This window comes from Hyperolius riggenbachi, chromosome 3, assembly GCF_040937935.1.
Source record: "Hyperolius riggenbachi isolate aHypRig1 chromosome 3, aHypRig1.pri, whole genome shotgun sequence".
Lineage (NCBI taxonomy): Eukaryota > Metazoa > Chordata > Amphibia > Anura > Hyperoliidae > Hyperolius > Hyperolius riggenbachi.
Window position 1 is genome coordinate 439,599,746 of NC_090648.1, and position 27,108 is coordinate 439,626,853.

The 27,108-nt window shown below is 43.7% G+C and overlaps 1 protein-coding gene across 4 annotated transcripts in view; it reads left to right on the top strand.

The window, feature by feature from the left end:
* The window catches only part of RELL2 (RELT like 2), a 76,233-nt gene that overhangs the window by 10,095 nt on the left and 39,030 nt on the right, over positions 1-27,108 (top strand). The window contains exons 1-5 of one of the 4 annotated variants that reach the window (XM_068277710.1): positions 61-176; positions 18,436-18,643; positions 21,945-22,010; positions 23,118-23,181; positions 26,134-26,322. In XM_068277710.1, coding sequence (XP_068133811.1) covers positions 18,442-18,643; positions 21,945-22,010; positions 23,118-23,181; positions 26,134-26,322 — 521 coding nt within the window. In that variant the 5' untranslated portion in view covers positions 61-176; positions 18,436-18,441. Of the gene's footprint in view, positions 1-60; positions 177-8,655; positions 8,739-10,570; positions 10,649-18,435; positions 18,644-21,944; positions 22,011-23,117; positions 23,182-26,133; positions 26,323-27,108 lie in introns of those variants that run through there. The other 3 variants (XM_068277712.1, XM_068277711.1, XM_068277709.1) reach the window with 3 other exon arrangements.

A 27,108-nucleotide genomic window follows, 5' to 3' on the forward strand; every position in this document is an offset into this window, starting at 1 on the left:
TATCAGGCCTGCAGCTGGCTCAGTTATTGCTTTCAGCTTTATGACCGGAGAGATGGGATTTGCTGTAGAGTTTGTGTGGAATCTCCCCAAATTGGTCCTTGGGAGTGTGCTAGAGGCTGGGTTGCTAGGATACCAGTGAGGAAGGCTGGCATCTCTTCTGATGCCCAGGTACACAGGTAAGCAGCTGAGGTAGCCGTATTCGTAGACCGGTCTGTGCAGCCAGGAGACACGTTATTGTGATTAATGCCACACAATTTCTGTACGCATCTATGCTGAGAAGACAGAAGCTTGTAGAACTGCACCTGGGAGAGGGGGAATGACTGAGCTGGCTGTATGAATGATACAGAATATTGCATTCAAGGTCACACATTCTGTACTGTAAGTTTCAAGGACATGGATTATTTTTATAAAGGGATGGCTGTGGTGTCACTGTCAGGTTGCAAAATATTAAAATTCAAGGAGCATAGTCATATCCATCTGCAGCAGATCCTGATCTGAGTTGTTAATGGATATTGGGCTTTGGCTGTCCTAGCAGTAGGGGATTCCCTTTGTTTCCTGTTTGGCTATAGTCGTAAGGCTAGTTAACCCTTGCTGTGCGTACAGGAATGCAGTGAAAGGTGATGATATCCTCCCGGGTGCTGGATGCTTCTGGGATAACTGGAATGTGGAGGGAGGGGGAAGGGAGCTTATAAGTTAGATGAGGAACAAGCAAACTTCCTGGACATCACTGATCCTGGAGGCTTTACTGTCTTATCTATGTCTGTGTCTATAGATTGTTAATAATGGTGGTCAACATTCTAAAACTATTTACCTATGCAAGAAACCTCTCACCTGAAGTCATTTTTCTTTAGCCTTTCATTGAGGGCTTTTCAAAACAGACCTGAATTCTTGCACAGGACAAAAGGAAAACAGAGAAATGCACCCTGTAAGCGTTTAGAGACTTTATTCTGTCTAATTCCCCCTCATCTGTGACTAACCACCAGTGTAACTTGCTCTCTCAGCTGTCAGAGCAGCTCGTTTTAACACCGGATATTAACCCTATTCCTGCTTCCATGAAAGCGGGAAGAAGACACGCTGCAGATTTATTGCAGGGTCTGTATCAGCTGTAACAAAGATATGTTTTTCTTTAAAGGTTATTATGCTGTTGCTTATCTTTCAGAGTAGAAGGAAGTTCTGAGTTCAGGTCCGCTTTAAGACAAATGGCTGACATCAGTACACGCAACTGCTTGCCAGTCGATTTTGTTTATGTCAGTGATCTGCAAACTTGGCTCTCCAGCTGGTAAGGAACTACAAGTCCCACAATGCATTGCGGGAGTCTGACAGCCACAGTCATGATTCATAAAGGCAAATGCATTGTGGGACTTGTAGTAGCTGGAGAGCCAAGTTTGCAGATCACTGGTTTATGTGAAGGGCACTTGCGGCAGGCTGCAAGCATTCAGCACTTGCAGCGATCTCTGCACCTGTATCTGAGCAGGCGGTAGCTAGTCCCTTTTTATCGGGCAGTAACTGCACCGGGTGTCAACCGCTGACGTGCTTGTGGTCTCAAACACTCCCATTCTGTTGCAGCAAATGAGCGGCTAAATGGCGCTTGAAAGGCCCATTTAGCCATTCATCTCAAAGAGTGCTACATATAAATGTATGTAACATGCACTGTAAATTACCCTTTTCCTATGTTGCTGTCACTTACAGTAAATAGTGAAAATCTGACAGATCTGCTAGGCTTTTTGCACTAGTGCATCTCTTCATGGGGGGGGGGGGTGTTCTTGGTTATTTCTTTATAGAAGCGCTTACTGAATGGAAGATGCTCAGTCCAACTGGCAAAATAGTATGCAAACCAGTGGGGTAGCTGGTTGACATCGTTGTATAGAGCCTTTCCAGGGAGAGTTTTTATAAAGAATAAAGGTAATACTGAGAATATCCCATGAGAAGAGGGTTAGTAAAAAAAAATGTCAGATTTTTACTACCTACTACTAAGTGACAGCAACATAGGAAAAAATTAATTTCTAGTGCAGTTTGATCTGGGAGAAATGTATACCGTAGTTCTATTATATGTATTCTTAATTTTACAATTTTTTGCAATAGTGGTCCTTTAACGATCCTTGCACTGCCATGTTGTGTGGCTCCCATGTGAGCAGCATTGCTCTGGCCTATGGAGAGGGGAAGGGCATGGAGTGCAATGGCAGCTGGACGCTGATCTTTGTGGATCACTGTGGTGAGAGGAGCTGATGTTGGGGACAGCTGTATGCATAGCAGGTCATCATCCAAAATAATCACAAATGAGGCTTTGGGTAATGAAAGTCTATTGTGTAGAACTCAATATAATGCCATTGGTTTAGGTATTCAATACAAAGCACACCTGTAATAATATTTACAACAACAACAAAAAAAAAGCTGTAAACGCTCTCCAGCCAGCTGCCTGCATCTTCTATTTGAATATGTCAGGTAAGCAGAGAAACAAATATTTGCATGACTTTCTTTAAAAACAATGGCCTTATCTTTATAGAGACCTGAGCAGTGATTTTAACCTATATGATAATCCCCACTATCCTCCTGTGTCCTTGTGTCTCTGTCAGCTGCCTGAAGTGCATGCCCCGGCACGCAGCTGTGGGCGGGCTTCGGGCAGCCATTATAGACGGGCGCGTGTGGCCATGTGATTGTCGTGACCACGTGGGCACATAAGTCATGCACATGTTGCGGGGGGTCACAGCCGCGCGCCTGCGATTTCGCTGGCATGCACGGAACACAACTGTGGATGGCGTGCACCAGTTGCCTAGTGCAATCTTTTTGACTATTTAAATCTATAAAATGAGCCTTCACCAAATTGAGGTTTGTATATGGTCTGGCCCATTGGGGAGGAGGGGGTGCCAAGCATTCTCCTTACCAGGGCTGTGGAGTCGGTACAAAGATCTTCCAACTCCGACTCCTCAGTTTATGAAACTCCGACTCCGGGTACCCAAAATGGCTCAGACTCCGACTCCTTAGTCTAATGCTTAACAGGGCTGTGGATTTTATACAAAAATGATCCGACTCCTCAGTTTAAGAAATCAACGACTCGGACTCCAACTCCGGGTGCCCAAAATTGCCCTGATTCCGACTCTCCAACTCCGACTCCACAGCCCTGCTTCTTACCTTGGATTGTTCTTTATACCTGGAGCTTTCTGCACTCTGCAGTTCTCAAAGATGCTCTAGACCACGAGCACACAAAAGAGAGAAGCGCACGGACGCATGGATGCCCTTTAACAGGAGAATAAATATGGCTGCCTCCATATCACTCTTACCTCAGGTTCACATGTGCAGCATTCAGTACTCTTACCAGACAGGTCTCGCTTATTTCTAAGGGTTTGTTCTGATGAATAGCTGAACTATGTTTTCATTGTGTAGTTCTCCGGCAGACATGTTCACTGTGGATCAGAACTGCTAGATGACACCACTGGTGGGTCCTCAGCTGCCCTCCTAGATGGAAGTAAATTGGTGCGCTGCCATGTAAACGCTGGCATGTACCATCACCTCCACCAGCCAAGAGCCAAATGCTGCCCAGACGGTGAACCACTGCCTGTCGGCCTTCTGTCCAATCGAGCCATAAATGTGGAATTGTGTATTCCAAATCTGCTATAGATTGGCTGATGTACAACCCAAGTAAAATGCCGTTTTTGGTGGTCTTCTCCTTTAATATTTTATGGCTAGAGTCCTAAAATAGCTGCGGTAAACTGTTCACTTTAACCACAAAGAACTGTTGCTTAAAGTGCGTTCAGTGAAATAGAATGCGTCTGCAAATAGCCTTGCCATGCTCAGATGGGTTACAAAAATTATTTTTAGCATTATTACAGTTTTCATGATTAATTGTTTTTAATAATTTATGAATAGTACATATTATCATTAGCCATGCACCAAGACTGAGACATCATCTATAAGCCCCCATGTGTTTTAAAAATGCACATGAAGTGCAGGTGTGTTTTTTTTCTCCGTTAATGCAAAACTACAGGTACCGCATCTACTCATCTCAAAGTAATATGATCTTTGTAAAGATCATGGTATCCCCCCCACCCCCCACACACACACACACACACACACACACACACACACACACACACACACACACACACACACACACACACACACACACACACACACACACACACACACACACACACACACACACACACACACACACACACACACACACACACACACACACACACACACACACACACACACACACACACACACACACACACACACACACACACACACACACACACACACCTTCCCAGTCACAGTCAGCTAGTATTGAAAATAGGCGTCTTGCATACATTTTCAATCAGAACACTGTTTCCCGAGGAAAATAGTAGTCTGCTGCCTACAATCAATGTAGATGGCACACAGAAGCTATCTGCTGTGTTTGGTTGCTTTAGCCTATGCTCTCAGAAATCAAGAAGTTTTGAATTAGGATGATACCATTTATTGGCTAACTTAGAGATGGATAAACAGTGCGCTTTCGACTTATAAAAAGCCTTCGTCGGATTGGTTCCTGACCAAAACTGAAAAACACAGCTTATATACACTGACATACAGAGGAGAAACATTCTTTAGCAAACATAAATGTAATTAGATGCCTTAACTGTTACTGAGGAGGCTTTCCCAGGCATCCTATCTAAACTGATAAGATCAATAGAATCCTCAACATGACATAAAGCAGACTCTGGTGATGGGGAGACATCGTAAATTCCGAATTCAAATGGTGACTGGCCTGGTTACATGCACCATTAATTCTAAGCTTAATGGCCCATACTCACGGGCTGCAAAAGTGGCCTGTCGCCAGCACACGTGAGCGTGTGGCCGCCGGCGACAGCTCCTCGCCAGGTCCCTCCGCGTACACACGCGGAAGAGGGACCAGCGGTGCGACGGAAGCTGCCGCCGACGTTCCTCCTCCCCCCGCCGGAAGCTCCGTATACCTCAATGGAGGTTGCTGTCGCTAGTCCGCGTACTCACACGGACTAGCGACAGTTGCAGCGGCGACTGTCGCCAGGCGATTGAAACTTTCAATCGCCTGGCGACATCAGCGACGGGAGACAGTTCGGGGTGCGCGCCTGTGCGACGGCCCATACTCACGGGCGACCTGTCGCCGCAACACGCGCGCGCCGCGTGTTGCGGCGACAATTGTAGCCTGTGAGTATGGGCCATAAGAGAATTGTGGCATTTAAAGCCAGCACCTGAAAGCAAATAAAATGAATAGTGACAGTGAATTCCATCTTACACAGCATATGGCACAAAAATGAATAAAAAGATAGAAAAATTAAAATTAAAAGAATTGTGGCATTTAAAACCCATCGTACCGGCACAAGAAGTTAGAGTCCTTGTTTAAACCATCTTCTACAGTTTTGAACCAATATATAAACTTAGTTTATAGGTTGCTCAGAAATCAATAAGCCAAATGCAAAGATGGCAGGGTTAATGTGGGAAATCTCCAAATCAATTCAAATTGTTTGCATTTTTTGTGTGTTTTTCAAGAAACGGGTGAGTTTCTCATTTCTCATGAAGACTTTAATTCAAGCTTTCATTTCTTCCAGATAATTAGGGGTCTTTCCCCAGTTTTTTGCAGTTGTCTTTCTAGCAGCTGTGAGTAGGAAGAAGGTGAGTTTATTTTGGTGTAAGGTTAGAATTCAGACACACCATTTTAAAACAGGAATTTGTTTTTAGAAGTTATAATGGTTTTTCAAAAAGACCTCTTTTGAGAAAATCGATTTAAAAAAAATTAAAGAATTTTTTTTTTAAATATGTAAATTTACATTTTGCTGCAGTACACTGAGGTCACTTGGGGACAGTGGTGACACAGTGGGGGAGAGAGGGGGACACTGAACGCACAGGGAAACAGATGTCACAGAGGGGGACAATGGAGGCATAGGGGAGCATAGAGGAGGTACAGGGGACAGAGATGGCAGGGTCTGATTCAACTTATAGACAGATTCAGGCTAAGAAAGAACATACAGTTCCTATCTCGATCGTTAACCGGGGACAACCTGTAATTCTGCTAAAAACAAAGGCTGGTGATCATTACAAGTTTTTAAAGGACAGCTGTAGGGAGAGCGATATGGAAGCTGCCATATTTTTTTTAAGCAATATCAGTTTCCTGGCAACCCTGCTGATCCTCTCTCTCTAATTCTTTTAGCCATAGCCCCTGAACAAGCATGCAGCAGGTCAGGTGCAAGATTAGCAAGATTAGCTGCGTGCTTGTTTCTGGTGTTATTCAGACACTACTGCAGCCAAATAGATCAGCAGAGCTGCCAGGCAACTAAAAGGAAATAAATATGGCCACCTCCATATTCTTCTTACTTCAGTTGTCCTTTAATTGACTGTTGAAGTGTAATAATGTCCAAATACTACACACAGATGCTATTATTTATTTATTTCGCGCCAACTAAGGTTGCTCTTACCGAGTAGCTACGTACTCGTAGCTACTAGAAATCGAAATTTAAATTAGCCAGCACTGTCCTCGGGAGAGGGGGGTTAACTTACCCATGCTGCTGCTGTTAGACTCCATTCGCGTCACAGGTCGCGTCAGCTCAGAAGGAGGAAGCACGGGAGTGACGTGAACGCGATGTGGAGCACATTGTCTAACAGCGGCAGCATGGTTACGTTAAACCCCTCTCCCGCGGGCAGTGCTTGCTAATTTAAATTAGTGAGAGAGACCTGGGGCCCCCGGCTGTCGTGCGGACCAGTGTTTGTGGTTTAAATTTTTTTTTTTGCAGCTTCCAGGATGCGGTTGACAGGTGAGTGGTTAGGGAGGGGGCCGTGTGGGAGATGTGCCTGCACGGGGCGTCCCTGTAAACGATGCAATCCACGATTGCATCCAACCGAAGCCTCCCACCTGAATGCTAATTTATGTAATTCCTGCTAGATTTGGTACAGCAGGCAAAGGGTGTATGACAGTACACCTGATTGGCTAACTGGCGTCTGCTGGCCAGATAGAGGCAGGACATTGCTCTAGCTGGGAGTTAGCAATTGTGTTTGTTGCAGTCAGGGCTGTGGAGTCGGAGTCGGAGTCGTGGAGTCGGAGTCGTGGAGTCGGGCAATTTTGGGTGCCTGGAGTCGGAGTCGGGAAAAAATGCACCGACTCCGACTCCGACTCCTAATGAATTTGTAACTGTAATTAAAATTAAAAATATGATAAAATGTTCTATTTCTCAGATAATAGTCATTAAAAATAATGTATATATACAGTATATATACAGTAATAGCTGTGCTTAGTCCACAAAAATGAAATAAACCAATCAAAATTAGTTACTTGTGCTGCTTCAATAAAGCAGTCCCCGTATTTTTAAGGTCAGATATACATATCTGATTGTGACTGTATATATGATGTGTACACAGGAATCTCTTATATATACTAAATAACATCTATGCTGTAAGAATAAAGCCTGATGTGTAGCTATGTCACTAATAGAGATGGTCAATGAGATGGAAATAATTCTGCACTGATGCTGATTTATGCAAATGTATGCACTCCCTTTGCTGATGAAATCAAATAATTTGATATGTTGTTAAAATTTGGTTTGGTGACTACAAATTAAAGGGTAACTGAGACGGATGAAAAGTAAAGTTTTATACATACCTGGGGCTTCCTCCAGCCCCCTTCAGGCTAATCAGTCCCTCGCTGTCCTCCACCACCCGGATCTTCTGCTATGAGTCCTGGTAATTCAGCCAGTCAGCGCTGTCCGGCCGCATGCCGCTCCCACAGCCAGGAACATTCTGCACTTGCGCAATAGTGCTGCACAGGTGTAGTATGCTCCTGGCGGCGGAGTGTGTGCATGCGCACTACGCCTGACTGGCTCAAGTACCTGGACTCATAGCAGAAGATCCAGGTGGCGGAGGAGGACAACGAGGGACTGATTATCCTGAAGGCGGCTGGAGGAAGCCCCAGGTATGTATAAAACTTTAATTTCATCTGTCTCAGGTTTACTTTGTTACACAGTAGTACTATACTCTACATATGCACTCCCCACAGAGCTGCAGGGAATCCACTGAGAATGCTGTGCACATTGAACACAGAGGTGTTGTCTGTTTACAATCTCCTCATTCCCCTGCAGAGTACCTGCACATCATTCTTACATGTACCCACACTTACACTGCCTAGGGCCTGATAGATGTTCTTTGTTCCGGTTTGTACCTTTTACAAGTACTCTTACCAAGGACTAGTTTTAGTCTAAAGGGAATAAATATAGTAGTCTACATATCCTTCTCACTTCAGTTGTCTTGTAAAATTCCTAAGCGTTGGCAGTTAAGAGACGAATTTCACGTTACATACTTTTAATCAACAAAATTGTAATATGCAAATTAGAGGAGTCGGAGTCGTGGAGTCGGAGTCGGTGGAATCCTAAACTGAGGAGTCGGAGTCGGAGTCGGTGGATTTTTGGACCGACTCCACAGCCCTGGTTGCAGTTGGCATTCAGTTTAGAGGCGGTGGGGGTGAGTTCCCTGGAGGTGAGAGGTCCAGGGCTTTCTCACACTTCCCTCTGGGTATCGCATGGTGGTTTGGGGGCCCCAGTTAGTGAGAGAGACCTGGGGCCCCCGGCTGTGTGTACAGTCTTTCAGGCAGACTGATAAGGCTGTTTCTGAACGATCCGCTCAGTACGTAGTTTTTTTTGTCCTGCGCAGTAAGCTCCAGATGACGCGCACGGTAGCGAGCACACCTCTAAATTAGCTACAACTGTTAAAGACGGACGGACTCCAGTGAAAATAATGTAATAAAACAGTGCTTAATTTTTACAATAATTATGTATACATGATTTACTCAATGTAAAACCTTTCCTCTGATTTACAATAAAGAAAATAAATAGATTTCTCATGGGAAAAGGGGTATCAGCTACTGTTTGGGATGAAGTTCAATTCTTGGTTACAGTTTCTCTTTAAAGAGAACCCGAGGTGTGTTTAACCACTTGATGACCCAGCCTTTACCCCCCCCCTTAAGGACCAGCGCTGTTTTAGCTGATCTGTGCTGGGTGGGCTCTACAGCCCCCAGCACAGATCAAACACCAGGCAGAGCGACCAGATCGCCCCCCTTTTTTCCCCACTATGGGGATGATGTGCTGCGGCTGCTTCCTGATTAATTAGCCTGCAGCCGGCGACGCAAAACTGCGTCGCTGGTCCTGCAGCTGCCACTTTGCCGACGCGCGTTATGAGTGCGCGGTCGGCAAGTGGTTAAAGAATGTTATCTGCATACAGAGGCTGGATCTGCCTATACAGCCCAGCCTCTGTTGCTATTCCAAACCCCACTAAGGTCCCCCTGCACTCTGCAATCCCTCATAAATCACAGCCGTGTTGTGAGGCTGTGTGTTTACATCTGTAGTGTCAGTCTCAGCTGCTCCCCCGCCTCCTGCATAACTCTGGTCCCTGCCCCCGCCCCTTCCCTCCAATCAGCAGATAGGGAAGGGATGCAGGCGGGGACTGGAGTTCTGCAGGAGGCGGGGAGAGCAGCAGACTGACACTATAGAGATAAACACAGCCAGCTCTGACAAGCTGTTTGTCAGCAGCGTGGCAGTGATTTATGAGGGATTGCAGAGTGCAGGGGGACCTTAGGGGGGTTTGGGATAGCAACAGAGGCTGGGCTGTATAGGCAGATCCAGCCTCTGTATACAGATAATATTCTTCAAACCCACCTCGGGTTCTCTTTAAGGCTGCTTTCACAGTGAGTCGTTAACGTCCCACGTTAGAGCAGCCTGTAACGCACAGTAATGAAAAATCAATGGGCTATTCACAGTGCCCACGTTGCGTTACATCGTAACGCTGCACGTTCTGGGAAAGTGCAGTATGCAGTACGTTATATGCGACTTTAGCCGCGTTAGACTGTGTGCACATGCTCAGTAATGTTTTTTTTTTAATATATGCTGCCGGAGAGGAGGTGGGGAGAGTCCGCTAATGTAGCCAGGCACATGGCTACTTAATATTCACTGCACTTGCAGTGTTGTCTTCCTGGAGCGGCCGCTTTCCACTCCGCATCACGTGGTCCCGCCAGCCAATCAGCGCCACGGAGACCACGTGATCGGAATGATCACGTGGCCTCCGCAGTCTGTACTGCGCAGTGCGCACAAAGAGCTGCATAACGCAGCTCACTCTGGCGTCCTCCTCCAGCACCACCAGGCGTTGCGTTAGGGGCACGTAATGCGACCATAACGTCCCCTAAAACGCAACGTCTTGGTGGGAAAGCAGCCTAAATGCTGATGTAGGCAAAGGTGTGGAGATGGTACAAAAATCATCTGACTCCTCAGTTTATGAAACTACAGACTCCATGTGCCCAAAATTACTCCCGACTCCACAGCCCTGGACGTAGGTCCCTCAGAACTGCAGCAAAACATTAGCTTATCCTCAGAAGTAAACTGTCAACCTAAATCATGAACTATTATTTTGGGTGACATTTATCCAGCTTGTGTACTTGGTTTTAGTTCCATTTTGTTTACAGCTGTGTATCATCTACATATTTGCTAATGTGAGCAGTAAAATCACTTCTGCTGAAGGAATTATTTCTGTGAATGTCTGTGAAAAATGACTTTGTATGGTATATAAAACAGATGGCAGGAAATGTTTCTGGGGGACCCAGCACTGAAGCGCACAGCTGAACTCCGTATTCAAAGTACACAACATATTTCTTTACAAGGTCAGGAAGAACAAATACTTTGTTTTACTTGTTTCTTTTAATGTACTTAAAGAAAACTTTTCAAGGTTCCCATGGGCAAATGTACGGTGTATCCAGACTTGTGCAAAGAGAAGTGTGACAGTGGCCCAGCGGAACTAAACATTACTCAGCTATTACATGAAACAAAGATTCTGATTGGTCGCTTTGTGAAACTGATCCATTGTAGTAAAGGGCCTGTTCCCATTTGTTAGGAAACCGTACCAGTTTGGTACGTTTTCAGCAGTGCAACACTGTACCAGAAAACAAATCAAATAGCTTGTGCTTCCACTTCTTATTTTTAGTGGATCCATTGGCTGCGTTGCAGTAAAGGCAACACAAAGTCCCGACCCACTGCATTTTTCCTGACAAGACTTGCGATACACATGCCTTTGGAAACAATGCAGAAAAGGAGATGGGACGGTGTCTGTACCCACTAGGCTCTTAACCACAACCATTCCTCTGTCCTGTTCTGTCACCTTCTGTCTTTTCTGTCAGCTTCTGCCTTCCGAGTCAGGTTATCTCAGTGCCTATGTTAATTACGGCTATAGTGGCGCTAGGACGATCCCTCTTAAATCACGGTAATTTGGGTGCCGAAAATTGCCGGACCCTAAAATACGTTCCCAAAGGGACAAATTAGGTAGTCTTTAAAGTGAACCTCCAGACTAAAAATCGACTCCGCAGCACTGAAAAGGCCTGGTGTTTCTTTAATAGTTTCACAGCGCAGTAGCGGCTCTTCCTTCGGGTAAGGTGGAAATTGCAGAACCCGATCGTATCTTCTCCACTGCGCAGTAGAGCGGATCGATCAGGTTCAGCTATTTCTGCCTTACCCGAATGAAAAGCCGCTAGTACGCCTGTGCTGGATCCTGGAGAGGTAAATATTTACATCTCTGCACTTCAGGGGACTTGGGCAGGCTAACAGAGGGGCCAGACGATCAACAGGGCTTCCAGGGAACTAGCATTGTTTACAAGGAAATTAATATGGCAGCCTCCATATGCCTCTCACCTCAAGTTCCCTTTAAAGCGTACCTGAACTGGCGTTTGACATGAGGAAATAAGCATGGTACATAAAGTACCAGTCCTACCAATAGCTTGTCTAAGGCCCCTTTTTTATTAATTTGTTTTTATTGCAAGGTTTAATAAACCAGTTTTTTTTACCATTGCAATTGAGACAGAAGAACACAGAAGAACAGCAGTTGAATGCAGCCACGGCTGTTCTAGAATGTAAACATCTATTTAGCTGAGGAAACATGGTTGATAAAATGACAGGGCGAAGCTCAAAAGGCTATTATTTATTTTGTTTTGCAGCTGAATTAAGCAGATTTTATATCACTCAGTCATAGTAGCAAGTAGCTGTTTAGAGTTTAGGGCCATATCCAATTCAAGGTGATAAGTAGTTTGCAGATTACAAGCTACTTATCACCTTGCCATGGCGCGAGGATTATCTGCCAAATCCTATTGCCGATTTCCTTCGAGCGATGTTACAGTTGATAGGGAGCAAAGTTTTAAACTGTGGTGCTGACCTTCAGCACCACTGCCTCGCTCCCCACACTTGCGCGCACACCTGCCGAACATCTGCTGCCATCTTCTGCCACTGCAGGTGGGGGTCTCCTTTAATAAGGAGACCCCAAAGCTCCCTGTGGGGCTGCCACACCTCACTGAAGCCCCCCACATAGTCACGCCGCCACCTCTGGCAATATACAAACTGCTGCTAATCATTCGTTGCCTCTCGCTGGAAATCTCCCGACGGTGTAATGACAGTGTATGCATCACTGTACTGTGTATCTGAGCCCCGGCAAAGCATCTTTGAAGCACCCGCTGGGGCTCCCCATTTGTCCATTGTCTGAGACGGGGCTCCGATACACAGTAATTACAGTGACAAATACACTGTAATTATGCTTTCTGGGGGAGACCCCCAAATGCAGTAGCAGCGATGTACGTTACCTGGTTTAGATCTGCTCTTTGCAGGTCTGAGCTAACGCTTATGTCTCCCGGCAGCATGAAAAATGCATTTGGATATCATTTAAAGAACTTACAGGGCGATTATATTGCCCAAACAAGTTCTTTTCTGCCCGGGTGGGGGGTAAATTAAGAACTCTTCAGTGCTGGTGCTTTCAGCAATAGTATATGGCCCTTAGTGTGTATAAGAACTATGGGGTATGCGGGATGACAAAAAGGTATATGGTCAGCATAGTGCAGTGGGTATAGCTATAGAAGGCAAGTATATGATAACAAAGGGTAAGCAAAGGTAGTGCAAAAAGATAGTGAAATAGATAGGAAGAGCTTAGATTTGACCCCAGGTCTAGCCACTTTGTACCTGAGCTGTGGCTCAGGTACACTATAAAAGTGATTATACTGTACAAGTACTCAGAGATGGTAAATTTAAAGTGCAGCCCTCTGACGGTGTTGGGGACGGGCCTTGTGGCCCTCTGCTTCAGTCCTATTGACCGCCACTGATCTGAAGTACCTGATGTTACCTTTAACAAAGCACATCCAAGCTACGCTGACATGAACTAATTGTTTTCTGAATATGTTTCATTATGTATTATCGAGATCTAGTGTGATTCATGGAATACTGCATTGTCTTCCAGAGGAAGTACTGGATTTAGCAATTAAACGTCTCTAGCAGAGAAGCAAGGGTAGTTTGATTACGCAGGAGAAACCTTTGAAGTTCTTTTTTCCGTGAACAATATTTCAGTCAGTAAGAATCATAAAATGATTTGCTCTGTGTTTAAATAATTGGGTCAGTGGTGAGTTGTTAGAACTATTGTTATGATTAAAAGGCCAAGGATGTCGGAAAGATTGATATAACCAATCATTGAACCTGTGAAACTGTCTTATTTTTTTTTTTTTATTTATGTATTATTGACATCTCTCTCTCTCTCTCTCTCTCTCTCTCTCTCTCTCTCTCTCTCTCTCACAATCGTATCTCTGCAATGTGTCCATCAGTCTATAGCCTTGTACACACATCCTATTTTGATTGGCCATTTATTAACCTATTTTACCTCCTCCATGTAGTCTGCAGGGCTGTGGAGTCGGTACAAAAATCATCCAACTCCGACTCCTCAGTTTATGAAACCTCCGACTCAAAGTACCCAAAATTGCTCTAACTCCGACTCCTTAGTCTAATACCTACCAGGGCAGTGGATTTTGTACAAAAATCATCCGACTCCCGACTCAGACTCCTTAGTTTATGAAACCACCCACTCCAGGTACCCCAAATTGCTCCGACTCCTCGACTCCGACTCCACAGCCCTGGTAGTATGGGGACCAACATATTTTGAATAATGTAAACACATTGTGCAGGTAAGCTCTCATACGACATGGAAGTAGTAAAATTGGCCAATGATTGGCTAGTCAACGTTGGATGTGTCTACCAGGCTTTGTGCCAGGTTTCGAGGGAAGCCTGTTCTGGTCATCACCTATGATGTCCAGATTGTAGGGACACTATCATCTTTTTTATGTTCAAGCAAACCTAAAGTGGTGACAATATTTTCAAATTACATTGTGCATACCCCTATATCCTGGAGTCTTTGTACTTACAGTGGGGCATATCAGTCCTTTTATCTTGGTTCCTATACCTTGGTTAAAGAGACACTGAAGCGAATAAATGTCGCCTTTTTACCTTATTATTCGCTTCAGTAGTCTCAGCACAAGTAAACCGCCGCATCCCCACCGCAAAACATGGGATTTAGACCCCCCAAATCGCCGGGCAAACATCTATGACCAACTTGGTCGTTGATTTTGCTGCGCTGAGAGGCAGAGCTTTCAGCCGCAGCTCTGCCTCTCCTGACGTCAAACGACGAGCGGATTTCCGCCTCTCCCCGCCCCTCTCTATGAAGGAAGAGTGAGAGGGGTGGGGAGAGGCGTCGATCCGCCGCCATTGACATCAGGAGAGGCAGAGCTGAAGCTGAAAGCTCTGCCTCTTTCAGAAAATGCCGGCCAGATTGCCCCCCCGGGGATTTGGGGGGTCTAAAGCGCTCGTTTAGCGGCGGGGATGCAGCGGTTTACTTGTGCTGAGAGTACTGATGCGAATTATAAGGTAAAAAGGGCAAAATTAATTTGCTTCAGTCTCTCTTTAAGTAGTCCACACCCATAAGCTTGCCAAGCCTAATGAATTAGGAAGTCTGCAATCTTTCTTCTATATCCTGTGAAATCCACCACAACCAATCAATTTGAAGATGGCAGTTAACCAATCAAAATGTGAGTAGACTCCATGGCCCATATGCAATTAACTTTTTGCCCTGAGTTTTCTCCTAGGTGATATTTTTATGCCTTGTCAATAAAATGCCCTTTAAACCACCAGCAAGCAACAAATACTCAAAATAATTTTGGTAGTACTTTTCCCTACTTTGTGGTACTTTTTCAATTACAAAGTGGTAAAAAGTTATTCTGAAAAGAAGTTGAACATTATCTCCTATTAGAAAACTCAGGAGAAAAAGTTAATTGCATATGGCCCCATGAGTCTAAAAAAAATTAATTATACAGTAATACTGTACTCCACAACAATAGGATATGCATTTTAGCACCGCTGAGCTTAGAGGTACGTAGAAGCTTGTTGTACCAGGAAGTGGGAGAGGAGTAGCGTGAGAGTCGGGGACAGTTGGACACGCACTGGTGATCTATCAAGGGCTGTGGAGTCGGAGCAATCTGTGGGTACCTGGAGTCGGAGTCGGTGGTTTCATAAACAGAGGAGTCAAAGTTGGATGATTTTTGCACCGACTCCACAGCCCTGGTTCTGTCCGTGGCGGAATACTTTGTATCCCAGATGTGCCCTCTGACTGATATTGATTGAGCTAAGCGCATTACTTATCTTTTAACTTTATATTAAAGAAGGTATACTATTGCGGCATTACTGTTTTTTGAGGTCCTCTTCCCGGAAAACTGTATGTGCAGTTGTTTACATTTGTTTTTAGGGTGGTCTGTACTCCATATGTGCGTTTTTAAAGAAGCCTACTTTATTGTCACAGGAGAATTTGTTTGATCGTGAGCGCCGTTGGACATGAGTTAAGGTTACAGACAATATTTAGGGGTGACATACAGCAATAAGACAATACAGGAATACATGCAATCCAGATCACACAGCAAAGTATGAGTACAAGGTAATGCTTAATCAGTCACTGGATGAGAGCATTGAGATTAGGCAAGTCGAGTTCACTCAAGAGTTCACTCAGATCCATAGGATGCATGTACAGTAATGAAGGTGCATGAACAGGTAGGAGGCATAAGGAGGAGGACCCTGCCCGAAGGCTTACAATTGAGAGGGAGAGGTAGGGACATGAAAGGTAGGGGACCAGAGTTCAGCTGCGGGTTTAGAGCTCCAGTGGAGGGGGGGGGGGGGGTAGACTAGAGTGAAAAGGTGAGTTGAAGGAGGGGGAAACCCTAATAGGGAGAGGTAGGGTGTTCCATAGTGTTGGAGCAGCTCTTGAGAAGTCCTGGAGGAGTGCATTGGATTGGGTGGTGCAGGGGGCAGTCAAGCGAAGTTCATTGTAGGAGCGAAGTGAGCGGCTAGGTATGTACCTCTGAGTAAGATCGGAAATGTAGGTTGGGCAGGTTTTGTGAACAGATTTGTAGGCCAGGCACACTGTTGATTAGACTCCATTAGACTGGATGGAAAACTGTTACCTGTCTAAATATAACTATTTAGATACTGGATGCAAGTAATGTCCCGGAATCAGCTGTTCAAAAATGATAGTATCAACGACTTTGCACAGCTGGTGTTAATTTCAGCTTTTCCATTATTTTCACCTAAGAGATGCAATTTGGTTGCAAATGGGCGTTCGTGATTTTACCTGTCGCCTTTAGAGCTAGAAAAATTGCTGCTTCAAAAAGAGAACACAAACTTATTGAAATACTACTGTATACTAAATCTGTGCAAATGGACAAATGCAGATCTGTTTGTTTTCAATGGCAAAACACTGCCTATTACTGACTACAACTGGTCTAAACTTGAGAACACATACATGTGGAGCACCGATTGATTATTTATCCATCAACAAACACTTTTCTGTTAAAACAAATCTGAAGTGAAAAAAAGTATGATATAATAAACTGGTTGAGTAGTACGAATAATGAATAGAACATTAGAAGCAAACAAGAGTCTCATTTTTTTATTTTCAGTTGTATAGTTTTTTTTTTGTTTTTTTTTATAACATTGCGTCATACTGTCACAGTTCAAGTTTTAAAACCACACTCTGGCCCATATGCTATTCACTTTTTCACCTGCGTTTTCTCCTAGATGATATTTTTCAATTTGTCAATAAAATGTTTTTTTAAGCCACCAGAAAGCAAGAAAATACTCAAAATAATTTTAATATTACCTTTTCACCTACTTTTTGGTACTTTTTTCAATCGAAGATGAAAAATTATCTCCTAGGAGAAAACTCAGGTGAAAAAGTGAATTGCATATGGGCCTCTGTCTTTTAGGCTATGAAATAAAGCAGAAATAATGACCCTTTGAACTTTCCTGCAGTAAAACCTTATCTCAAGCCATCACTCACTGTTCCTTGGCTGTTAAAAGTGCTTCAGAAAGCAGGACCGTCAACCCAAGTTGGGTCGAATAACTCAGAGAACCTCTTTTGCATTGATAACAACTGAAGTGTTTTTTTAAACTCTTCCTGTACTGGAAAACAATATGAGACTCTTTTCTTTGCTACTAATGTTCTATTGCTTAGCTGTACTACACAGTCAGTTCATTATCTCATACGTTTATTTTCGCTTCAGGTTTGCGTTAAGAAAAAATAAATAAATTGCAGTATCGAACAGACAGTTCTTTTTACAAGGTTTTCAATCCATTTGTTGTAGAAATATCACGTTCCCCACCTAACATTCAGAGGACTGTTAGGTGAGCAGCTTCACAAAGGGTAGAGATAGGCAGGAACTGACACTACATCCAGGTGAAGCTCCAGGCAGCTACTCTCACAGTTACCTCATCATGGGCCTAAACTAGTACAAGTGAAATGGTTCCATCCAGTGTATTATTTCTCTGTTAGACTTGTAAAAACGGGTCATATAAATAGGTCCTGTTGGTTTAAATGCTTTTGTGCTGTAGCCGATTTTCTGCATTGCACTTGGTATTGTGGGAAGGTCCAGAAGTATTGTTGGTGTTCGAATTCGGGAGAATGAATTGGGAGACCTGAATTCTCCTGCACAGGGCTGTGGAGTCGGTACAATCATCGGGCTCCAACTCCGACTCTTCAGTTCATAAAAACCTCCGACTTCAGGTACCCAAAATTGCTCCGACTCCTTCACTCCGGCTCCACAACCTTTGCAAGGCTATGGAGTGAGTACAAAAATCACCCGACTTCAAGTCCTCAGTTTATAAAACGGCCAAATCCAACTCCACATACCCAAAAAATACTCTGATTCACTTCAGCCCCCCGAAGCCGTGGACAGGGTCAGTGGGAGTTCACTCACTTGGAAGGTGGAAGCATCGGAGTCACATGAAGTGTGGCATGAAACGTAGTAAGTGAACTCCCCTTGACCCTGTCCGGTGCTTCAGGTGCTGAAGAGTGGTGTGCAGGAAAATTTGGGTTTCTGAATTCATTCTTCCGAATTCAAACACCAAAACTAATCAGTATTGTATGTAAATGTATGGACTTTGCAATGTAAAAGTAAGTCAGGACTTTGCATAGTTACGTATCTGCCTTTCCGTGATTATTTTACACCATCCAGTGTCCTTAACCTGATAATGTTTCCAAGTGTTTGTAAACTAAAACTGCTGCTTACAGTCCCAGGAGGACTCATCATGGTCCTCTCCTTCCTTATTGCAGATCATCATGGCGGAGAACCAGACGGATGAGAAGGAAGGTAATCAGCAGAGCCCTTATATGCTCTTCCTGCTGGTTGTGGTCTTCTTCGTCATGGGACTTGTTGGTATCCTGATCTGCCATATTCTGAAGAAGAAGGGCTACCGATGCCGTACATCACCAGAAGAAGATGAAGAGCTGAAGGAAGAGCTGAGTGCAGAGAAAGAGTATAGTGAGTATAAACCATTAACCTCCATACCAGCTTCCAAAGGGATGAAGATCAAGTATAAGACTTTCAGATAGACTGTGCTGTGTCAGTTAAGGTCTCAGCTGGATCAAGAAGCATTCCAATTAGTGTTACCTTTCACTATCATGATTTCTTTTCCACTTCTGTTGGCTCTTGGCAGACTTAGGCTAGGTTCACACTTGCTAATGGGGAGCGCTACACTTAGTGCTATCCTACCACTGGAGATCAACTCCTGAAAATTTCATACCATGACTGTCCAGCAGTGCGTGGGGATTTGTCAAACACCTCTCAAATACATAAGATAGACAGGGAGTTCAGTTGGCGAATGGTCTTGATTGCGCTGCAGCCGTTTACACTTTTCCGTCAGTCGAAGTTCATTCATTTTTTGCTTGGTACTCCAATGCTAGCCTATTAATATGTTGGACCACATTTCTAGACAGTAGATGGCCATCAGATATTGCAGCTGATGTTCACCAATTTACTATCCTACTAAGGTTACAGTTGGCCTAAACAGTCAAATAGAAATCTATTGTATATCTATTGATGTAAAAGCCAATTTTCGTAGAGTTATTTTTTTCTTTTTTCTATTGAGACCTCAGTTTTCCCTAACTAACATGCTCCTTTTCCAGAAGTTATTGTAGACATGGTGGCCTGCCTCCATGTGCTGACGGACATGGTCGTAAGAACCAGGGCTGTGGAGTCGGTACAAAAATCATCCAACTCCGACTCCTCAGTTTTTTAAACCACTGACTCCGACTCCAGGACTCCAGGTATCCAAAATGACTCTGACTCCTCGACTCCGACTCCTTAGTCTAATACTTCTGGAACTAAGGATTTGGTACAAAAATCATACGACTCAGACGCCTCAGTTTATGAAACCACCTACTCTGACTCCAACTGCGAATCCAGGTATCCAAAATTGCTCCGACTCCTCAACTCCAACTCTACAGCCCTGGTAGGAACCAGCATGATGTGGTCATTGTAACTTAATGGCTCTTGTAATTATTAAGGCCTTTTTATTTGTGGGAAGGTAGCACACCCTCGTGCTCCTCATTGGGGAGAAAGGGGGACACACGCGTACAAACTGTAGTTAAGTTTCACGGAACAGTTTCCCTGGTATAACACTGCCTTTGATGCTAACCGGAACCCCGTTAGCTACTTATTTAGAACAGAAAACCAGTTTACCAAAAGCATCTGCTAGTGGTGAGTAGGAGTGGACTTATGCCAACAAACGATTTGGAACTTTTACTGCAACTTCAGAATTTCATTAAAGCAGATGGCCATCACCACAGGTCATAGCTTACCCTAATTGCAGAGTAATCTCAATGCCTCCAGCTTTACTGACAAGAGAGATCCAGCACTGTTGATTTCAGCAAAAAGGAAGTTTGGGCACAGCTTACTTGAATGCTTTATTCAACTGAAGTTTGGAGATTTTGTCTAATGGCCCCTCTGCTGCATTTGTACTAGTAGTACTAGTAGTTTATTGGTAGTACAAGAAGATGCACTCCTGGGGCAGTCATAAACGCAAGACCCTATCTCCACCAACTGCCAGTGTTCAGTTGGTCTGTAAGCTACAGAATAAAGGATTGTGTAGTTGGACCTTTTTCTGCAGTTCAGCTTTCATTTAACATTAGTTTCAGTGGAGGTTGACTGCAGGCTGATTTCTTTTTTTTAGGTATACTTGACCATTTTTCTCCAGTCTGAATGTGTGTGGGAGTCAGAAAGTGACCTGAACTCAAACTTCTTTCTGCACACACCCAAAATAATAATTTCCCTGAAGACATTATGGTCACCAGGGAGTCTGTGATTTCATAAACTGAGGAGTTGGATGATTTTGTACAAAATCCATAGCCCTGGTAAGTATTAGACTAAGGAGTCGGGGAGTCAGGAGTCTGAGCCATTTTGGGTACCCAGAGTCGCGCGAGGCTGTGGTTTCTAAAACTGAGGAGTCGGAGTTGGAGTCGGATGATTTTTGTACCGACTCCACAGCCCTGATGGTCACTTAACCCTTTTAGTTTTTTCCCTCTAAGTACTTCTTTTGGTGCTAAAGGAGAAGTGCCTTGTCATAGCCTAATCTAGGACCTCTATGAACTTCTTCAGGGCCAGCAAGATAGTCTTGTTTCTGAGTCAACGAGGTAGGCCTGTTTCTTAGTTAATGAGGTAGGCCTGTTTCTTAGTTAACAAGGAAGGCCTGTTTCTGGGCCAATGAGGAAGGACTGTTTCTGAGCCAATGAGGTAAGCCTGTTTCTAAAAAAAACAAGGTACGCCTGTTTCTGAGCCAGTGAGGTATGCCTGTTTTTGAGCTAACAAGGTAGGCCTGTTTCTGACCCAACAAGGCCTGTTTCTGAGCCAATGAGGTAGTGCTGTTTCTGAGCCAACAAGGTAGGCCTGTTTCTGAGCCAGTGAGGTAGGGCTCTTTCTGAGCCAACAAGGTAGGCCTGTTTCTGGACCACAAAAGACAATCTTGGAAACTAGGAGAGCTTGGCTGAAGCCGTCTTTTGACCTTCAGTTCCTTAAAGGACTTTCGAGGCGGAAAAAAAAAAACTGAGATAAACTATTGTATCTGTCCTCCTCCTTCTAAAAATGACTTTTAAAGTTATCCCGCAGTTTTATTTTACATTTCAATCAACTTTTTAAGCTTTTACTGTTTTATGGCCTTTTCTCAATGATGCATTACTTGAAGTATGCCAGGGCTAAAATATATATGAACTATTGACCTTTTTTATCTCCTTCCTGCTCTTAGAAGCCATTTACTGCCACAAAAGTGTTTTATGGCTGCAATTCCTCATCAGTGAGGGTTACGCTAGAGTCTGACCCCATCCCGACATACCTGATTTTTAACTTTTTCAGGCAGAGAAAGAAAAAAAAGGAACACAGCCTAGTTATTTGTGTGCTAGGCACTGTACATATACATGTCTATCTCATCATGTCACCTCGGGAGTCCTTTAAGCAAGGTACATATAAGCGTTTTATTTTTCTTTTCAGGCACATTTATGAGGCATAGGTGGGGGCCATTAGGTAGTTATTTCTCCAGTGTCTGGAACAACTAAGTAGTTTTAGTGAAGGAATGGTAAAGATCTCTTTATTGCACAACACAATATCCAATACTAAGTACATACCCAATACAGTAGTATACTGTATGTGCTAGTATAATAATTCACATGTTATACAAAGCGATTTGCATTAGTGTCAACTCCAACTACATTAAATTCTATATGCATTTAGTATATAAGTAATCTTTACATGTTTTATTCAAGTAATATTGATCTGTTTGTCTCGTGCGCAGGTACAGATGAGATTTCCAATGATGACACAGTAGACCGTATAGTCAAGTGCATTATACAAAATGAAGGTAAGAGGTTTAAGCATACACTGTACTTGTGTTGGACTTAACGTGAACCTGAAGTGATTTTTAAAGAAAAAAAACATACTTACCTAAAAAGGGGGTAGACTCTGGGTCCTATAGAGCCTTCCTGGTCCCCTTGTACCTTATACGCTGGCTCTCCCATTAGCAGTATTTGACCGATGGGTGCGCAATCGCTCTCTCTTGCGCATGCACAGTACGGTGAAGTGGATGGAAGTGTGTGAAAATATGACAAAGATACTTTTTTTAAGCTTCCCACAAGAAATGTTCTCTGGACTCTCCTTGCAGTAAGGCTTTCAGAATTCAATGGAGCTTACTGTAAGGGTTTGAGCACAGATTGTGCTGGGCTGGAAGTGAGTGGGTGGATGGGAAGCAGTGCGAAAGCCCTGATATCTGGAAGAGAAAAGTATTCCTGGTGGCCACCATTGGGGTACTCATTATTATGCATTTATATAGTGCTGTCATCTTTTCTGCAGCTCCTTACAATATATACATTGAATAATTCATGTCTCTAGCTGTGCCTCAACAGAGCTCACAATCTAACATTGGAATACCATTATATATTGGATTGTTGAAGGAAAACTTGAGTACCTGTAGAGCATACATGCTAATGCTGGGAGTATATTCAGATTCCATGCACACAGTGCCCTGGCTGGGATTTAAGCCCGTCACAGGCTTAAATCCCAGGCTTAAATCCCAGGCTTAAATCCCAGCCAGGGCACTGTGTGCATGGAATCTGAATATACTCCCAGCAGTAGTGCTGCAAGGAGAACTTTGTAACCACTTTTCATCTGTGCCAAAAAAGAGGGGAAGGCGTTCTAAAGGTTGTATGCACTCTTTTGGATGTGAATGATGAAACAGCCTTACCTCAAATTGGAGGTTTTATTTATTTGACACCAGAAAGGATGATGCATTTCGCCGGATCTGTCCACTTCTTCAGGTTTTTAATACAGTGTTTTAAACAGCTGCATGCACAAACCTGGAGCTTCTGCTTCTCCGCTGTGCCGCCCCTCTCACGCCTTATCCATCATCACCATATGATGACATGGAGTACCTCTTTAACTGTTTTTTCTGTTTTCACTTTTTACTCTCCAGCTAATGCAGAAGCACTTAAACAGATGCTGGGGGACACTGAGGGGGAGGTGCCAGTCGTTCCCAGGTAAGTAGGAAATAGTTTTTGCTCAGTCTGTGTATTTTTACGCACATTACAATGAGCGCTACTGAATGTCTTTAGTTCAGTAATGCCCAACATGCTATTGTAGGCTTCATTTGGAGTTGAGACATCTTTATTATCTGTACATTTAAAAATTGAGAATTCTCTACTGTGTATTTCAAAGAACAGCATATTAATTCACTTATTAGTCATGAAGAGTTTTGGAATAGTGTTAAAACTGTTCAGGTTTTCAATTGCTGTTCATGTCCCCATTAAAGACATTTCCCTTCGATTTCTGCACCAAGGGATGCCATGGAGACTAGTAGGTGAGTAAGGATAGTGCTAAAAACTAGTCCAGGATTATAGCTTTTCACCACCTTCCCAAAAAAATTTTGTTGCTGCTGTCACTGTTGGAGAGATCTTACCACTTCCTGTCTATAAAAGAAGTGATAACAATTGTCGCGCTTGACTTCTATGATACTGTAAAAGAGGTTCTTGCCCCATGCCTCATTATTCACAAGTAAGATTTAATGTTTTCCTGGAATTGAGATTTTAAGTTTATGAAGTTTTACAGTTATGATTTAGCTTCTTAAAACAGAAGGTATTTGCGATAATTCAGCTTTAAAGGGGCACCACAGCGAAAAACTGTAAAATGTAAAATATGTGCAAACATATACAAATAAGAAGTAAATTTTTTTCCAAAGTAAAATGAGCCATAAATTACTTTTCTCCTATAATGCTGTCACTTACAGTAGGCAGTAGAAATCTGACAGAAGTGACAGGTTTTGGCCTTGTCCATCTCTTCATAGGGGATGTACTTCTTATTTGTATATGTTTGCACATATTTTAAATTTTACAGTTTTTCGCTGTAGTGCCCCCTTAAGTGAACATACAGTATGTGGTTACCCACAATGCTCTGCTACTGAATAAGCAAATTATCTCTATGCCCCTGAAGCCAGGCTTGCATCCAGAACTGCTGGTGTATAGCAGGCCTATAGTTTTAAATTTTACTAAACCAAACCAACTGCACATGCAGACAGCCTGTTTTGGACTTTTGGTGGTCCTCAGTGCATGGCAGAGATTGATATGGCTCTGTGGGATAGGGCTTGGACCAGTACAAAAGATAACCTAAGCAGCTTGGGGTGACCCAAAACCACTAGGAAAGTATAGGGGACTTTCCTAGTGGTTTTTGGGTCACTCCGAGCTACTTATATCTTACATATATGCAACTCCTGTCCGTAGGCAGCTTTAGTCGTACTATTTCAGAAAACATTTAGATGTTAAAGAGAATCTGTATTGTTAAAATCGCACAAAAGTAAACATACCAGTGCGTTAGGGGACATCTCCTATTACCCTCTGACACAATTTCGCCGCTCCTCGCCGCATTAAAAGTGGTTAAAAACAGTTTTAAAAAGTTTGTTTATAAACAAACAAAATGGCCACCAAAACAGGAAGTAGGTTGATGTACAGTATGTCCACACATAGAAAATACATTCATACACAAGCAGGCTGTATACAGCCTTCCTTTTGAATCTCAAGAGATTATTTGTGTGTTTATTTCCCCCTGTTCTCATGCACTGAAGTTTCAGGCTGCTTGTTTCTTCCTGCAAACAGCTTTGCCCTTGTCTGTAATTCCTAAGTATGTGACAGCCCAGCCAGCTCAGAGGAAGATTTATCCAGCTTGTAAAAGATAAGAGAGAAGAGAGAAGCTGCTCTAATCCTAAATAACACACAGGCAGTGTGCATACAGGGGCCTGGAAGGGGGAGTTCATAGAAGAACCACAACACTGAAGAACTTGGCAGCCTTCCAGACACAGGCTGACAAGTCTGACAAGAGAGAGATAAGTTGATTTATTACAGAGACAGTAATAGTATAAAGTGCTGCAGTAAGCCAGAACACATTAGAATAGTTTTTTGAACTTGTAGGATGATAAAAAACAGGATGCAATTTTTGTTACGGAGTCTCTTTAAAAAGAAACTGAGTTATCACCAGTAGAGGTTTTTTGGAGTACTGCAAGAGGATTTTCAGATGCTGTTTGTAGTCATGCAACTTGTTATGGTCTTTGTCCATCTGACCAAAATCCTATGTCCAGCAGTATGTAGTTACATGAACAGCACCTGCGGTCTTCTGCTCACGACTTAAATGGCTGCTGCTGTCAGAGTTAAAGTGGACCTGAACTCTTGCACAGGACACGAGGAAAATAGAGAAAAATGCACCATGTGTTTATTTTATTTGAGAGAAGAGCCTGTCTTATTCCTCCTTATCTGCAAGTAATCACAAGAGTAATTTGATCTCTCAGCTGTTTCAGCACAGAAATTTAGCACTCCTCTGCAGCACAGCTAATATGTAAAAACAGAATGTTAACTCTTTGTCTGCTTCCATGAAAGCAGGAAGTAGACATACTGCAGATTTAGTGCAGGAGTTCTGTAAGTTGTAACAAAGAAATGTTTTTTTTTTCTTTAAAGGGTATTATGCTGTTGCTTATCTTTTAGGGCGGAGAGGAAGTTCTGCGTTCAGGTCCACTTTAAAGGTTATTCTGCTGTTGCTTATCTTTTAGAGCAGAGAGGAAATTCTGTGTTTAGGTCCACTTTAACTGAATCCGTATAAATCTACATACACACTTACGGCCCATTCACACTAGAGCGTTTTGCCGCGATTTTGGCAAAACGCTCAAACGCTAGCGCTTTTGAAAGTGCTAGTGTAATAAAACCCTATGGTGCAAACGCGTTGCCTGCACCATTTTCAGACGATTTCTCGATGATCGCTATAGAAGCACTAAATGCGATCGCGGGAAAATCGCTGCAGTGTCCAGTGATTTTTTTCCGCGTGAAATCGCAGTAAATTACTCCTGCAAAAATCGCCGGCATTTTGCGCTTCTTAGTGTGAATGGGGCCTTAGATTTTCTTTGGCTGAAATGAACATTCCTGATCGCTTTAACATCCATGTTTGTTTTGCAGTAGTATTTGTCCACACCGGGAGAGCCAGGATGCCGGTCCAACACACCACCACACGGTTCACGGGGGATCTCAGGCTCCGTGCATTCACTGCACCCGCAAGAAGAGAAATCTGCTACACCGCATGGGCCGATCCAAGGACAGCAGGGGGAAGTCACACCCCGGGGAGGTCACTGTCTTCTCTGTTGGAAGGTAAATTCCATCCACATATAGTAAGCAGAGACGGTTGATATGCTACAAATAAATTTTGCATGCAGATTTAATGCAATTTCTATGCAGCTTAATACTGGGACAATCATATACACTTCCTGATGTTTTTTAGTGGCCCAATTCCAGGCAGCATATAATTTGCATTCAATTGGCATGCAAGTCATATATATTTGCATGTCATTAACCTTCTCTAATCGTGAGCTTAAATTTGAACTTGAGGCAAATCAAAAAACATATACTTACCTAAGAAGGGGGAAGTCTCTGGATCCTGTAGAGGCTTCCCGTGTCCTCCTTTCCCGTGCTCACCTTCCAGAAGATCTAGGCTGCACTCCTCTTCATGCACGAGTGCAGTCAGGCTACACCCACACGTGCATGGGTGCTTCTGCACTATAGCACAGAGCCGCTCATGCACAGGCAGGTCCAGCTTACTCCGCAGGCATGGCCATATTTGCACAGGAGCAGTATGCCGACAGGCGCATCTGAAGAGCACAGCCCAGATCTTAAAGAGATTCTGTAAGGAAAAAAAGTGCCCCTATGAGGTACTTACCTCGGGAGGGGGAAGCCTCTGGATCCTAATGAGACCTCCCCCGTCCTGTGTAGCCCAGACCCAGCGCTGCCACCCCCTGAAAATCCCCCAACAAGCTTGTCAGTGGATGTGCACAGGCGCTGTAGGGGCTCCAGTGTAGGCGTAGTACCAGCTTCCCTCTTGGGCTCTGGTGGAAATAGCCGAGCCCGATCGGGTCCGCTCTACTGCGCATGTAGGATGCT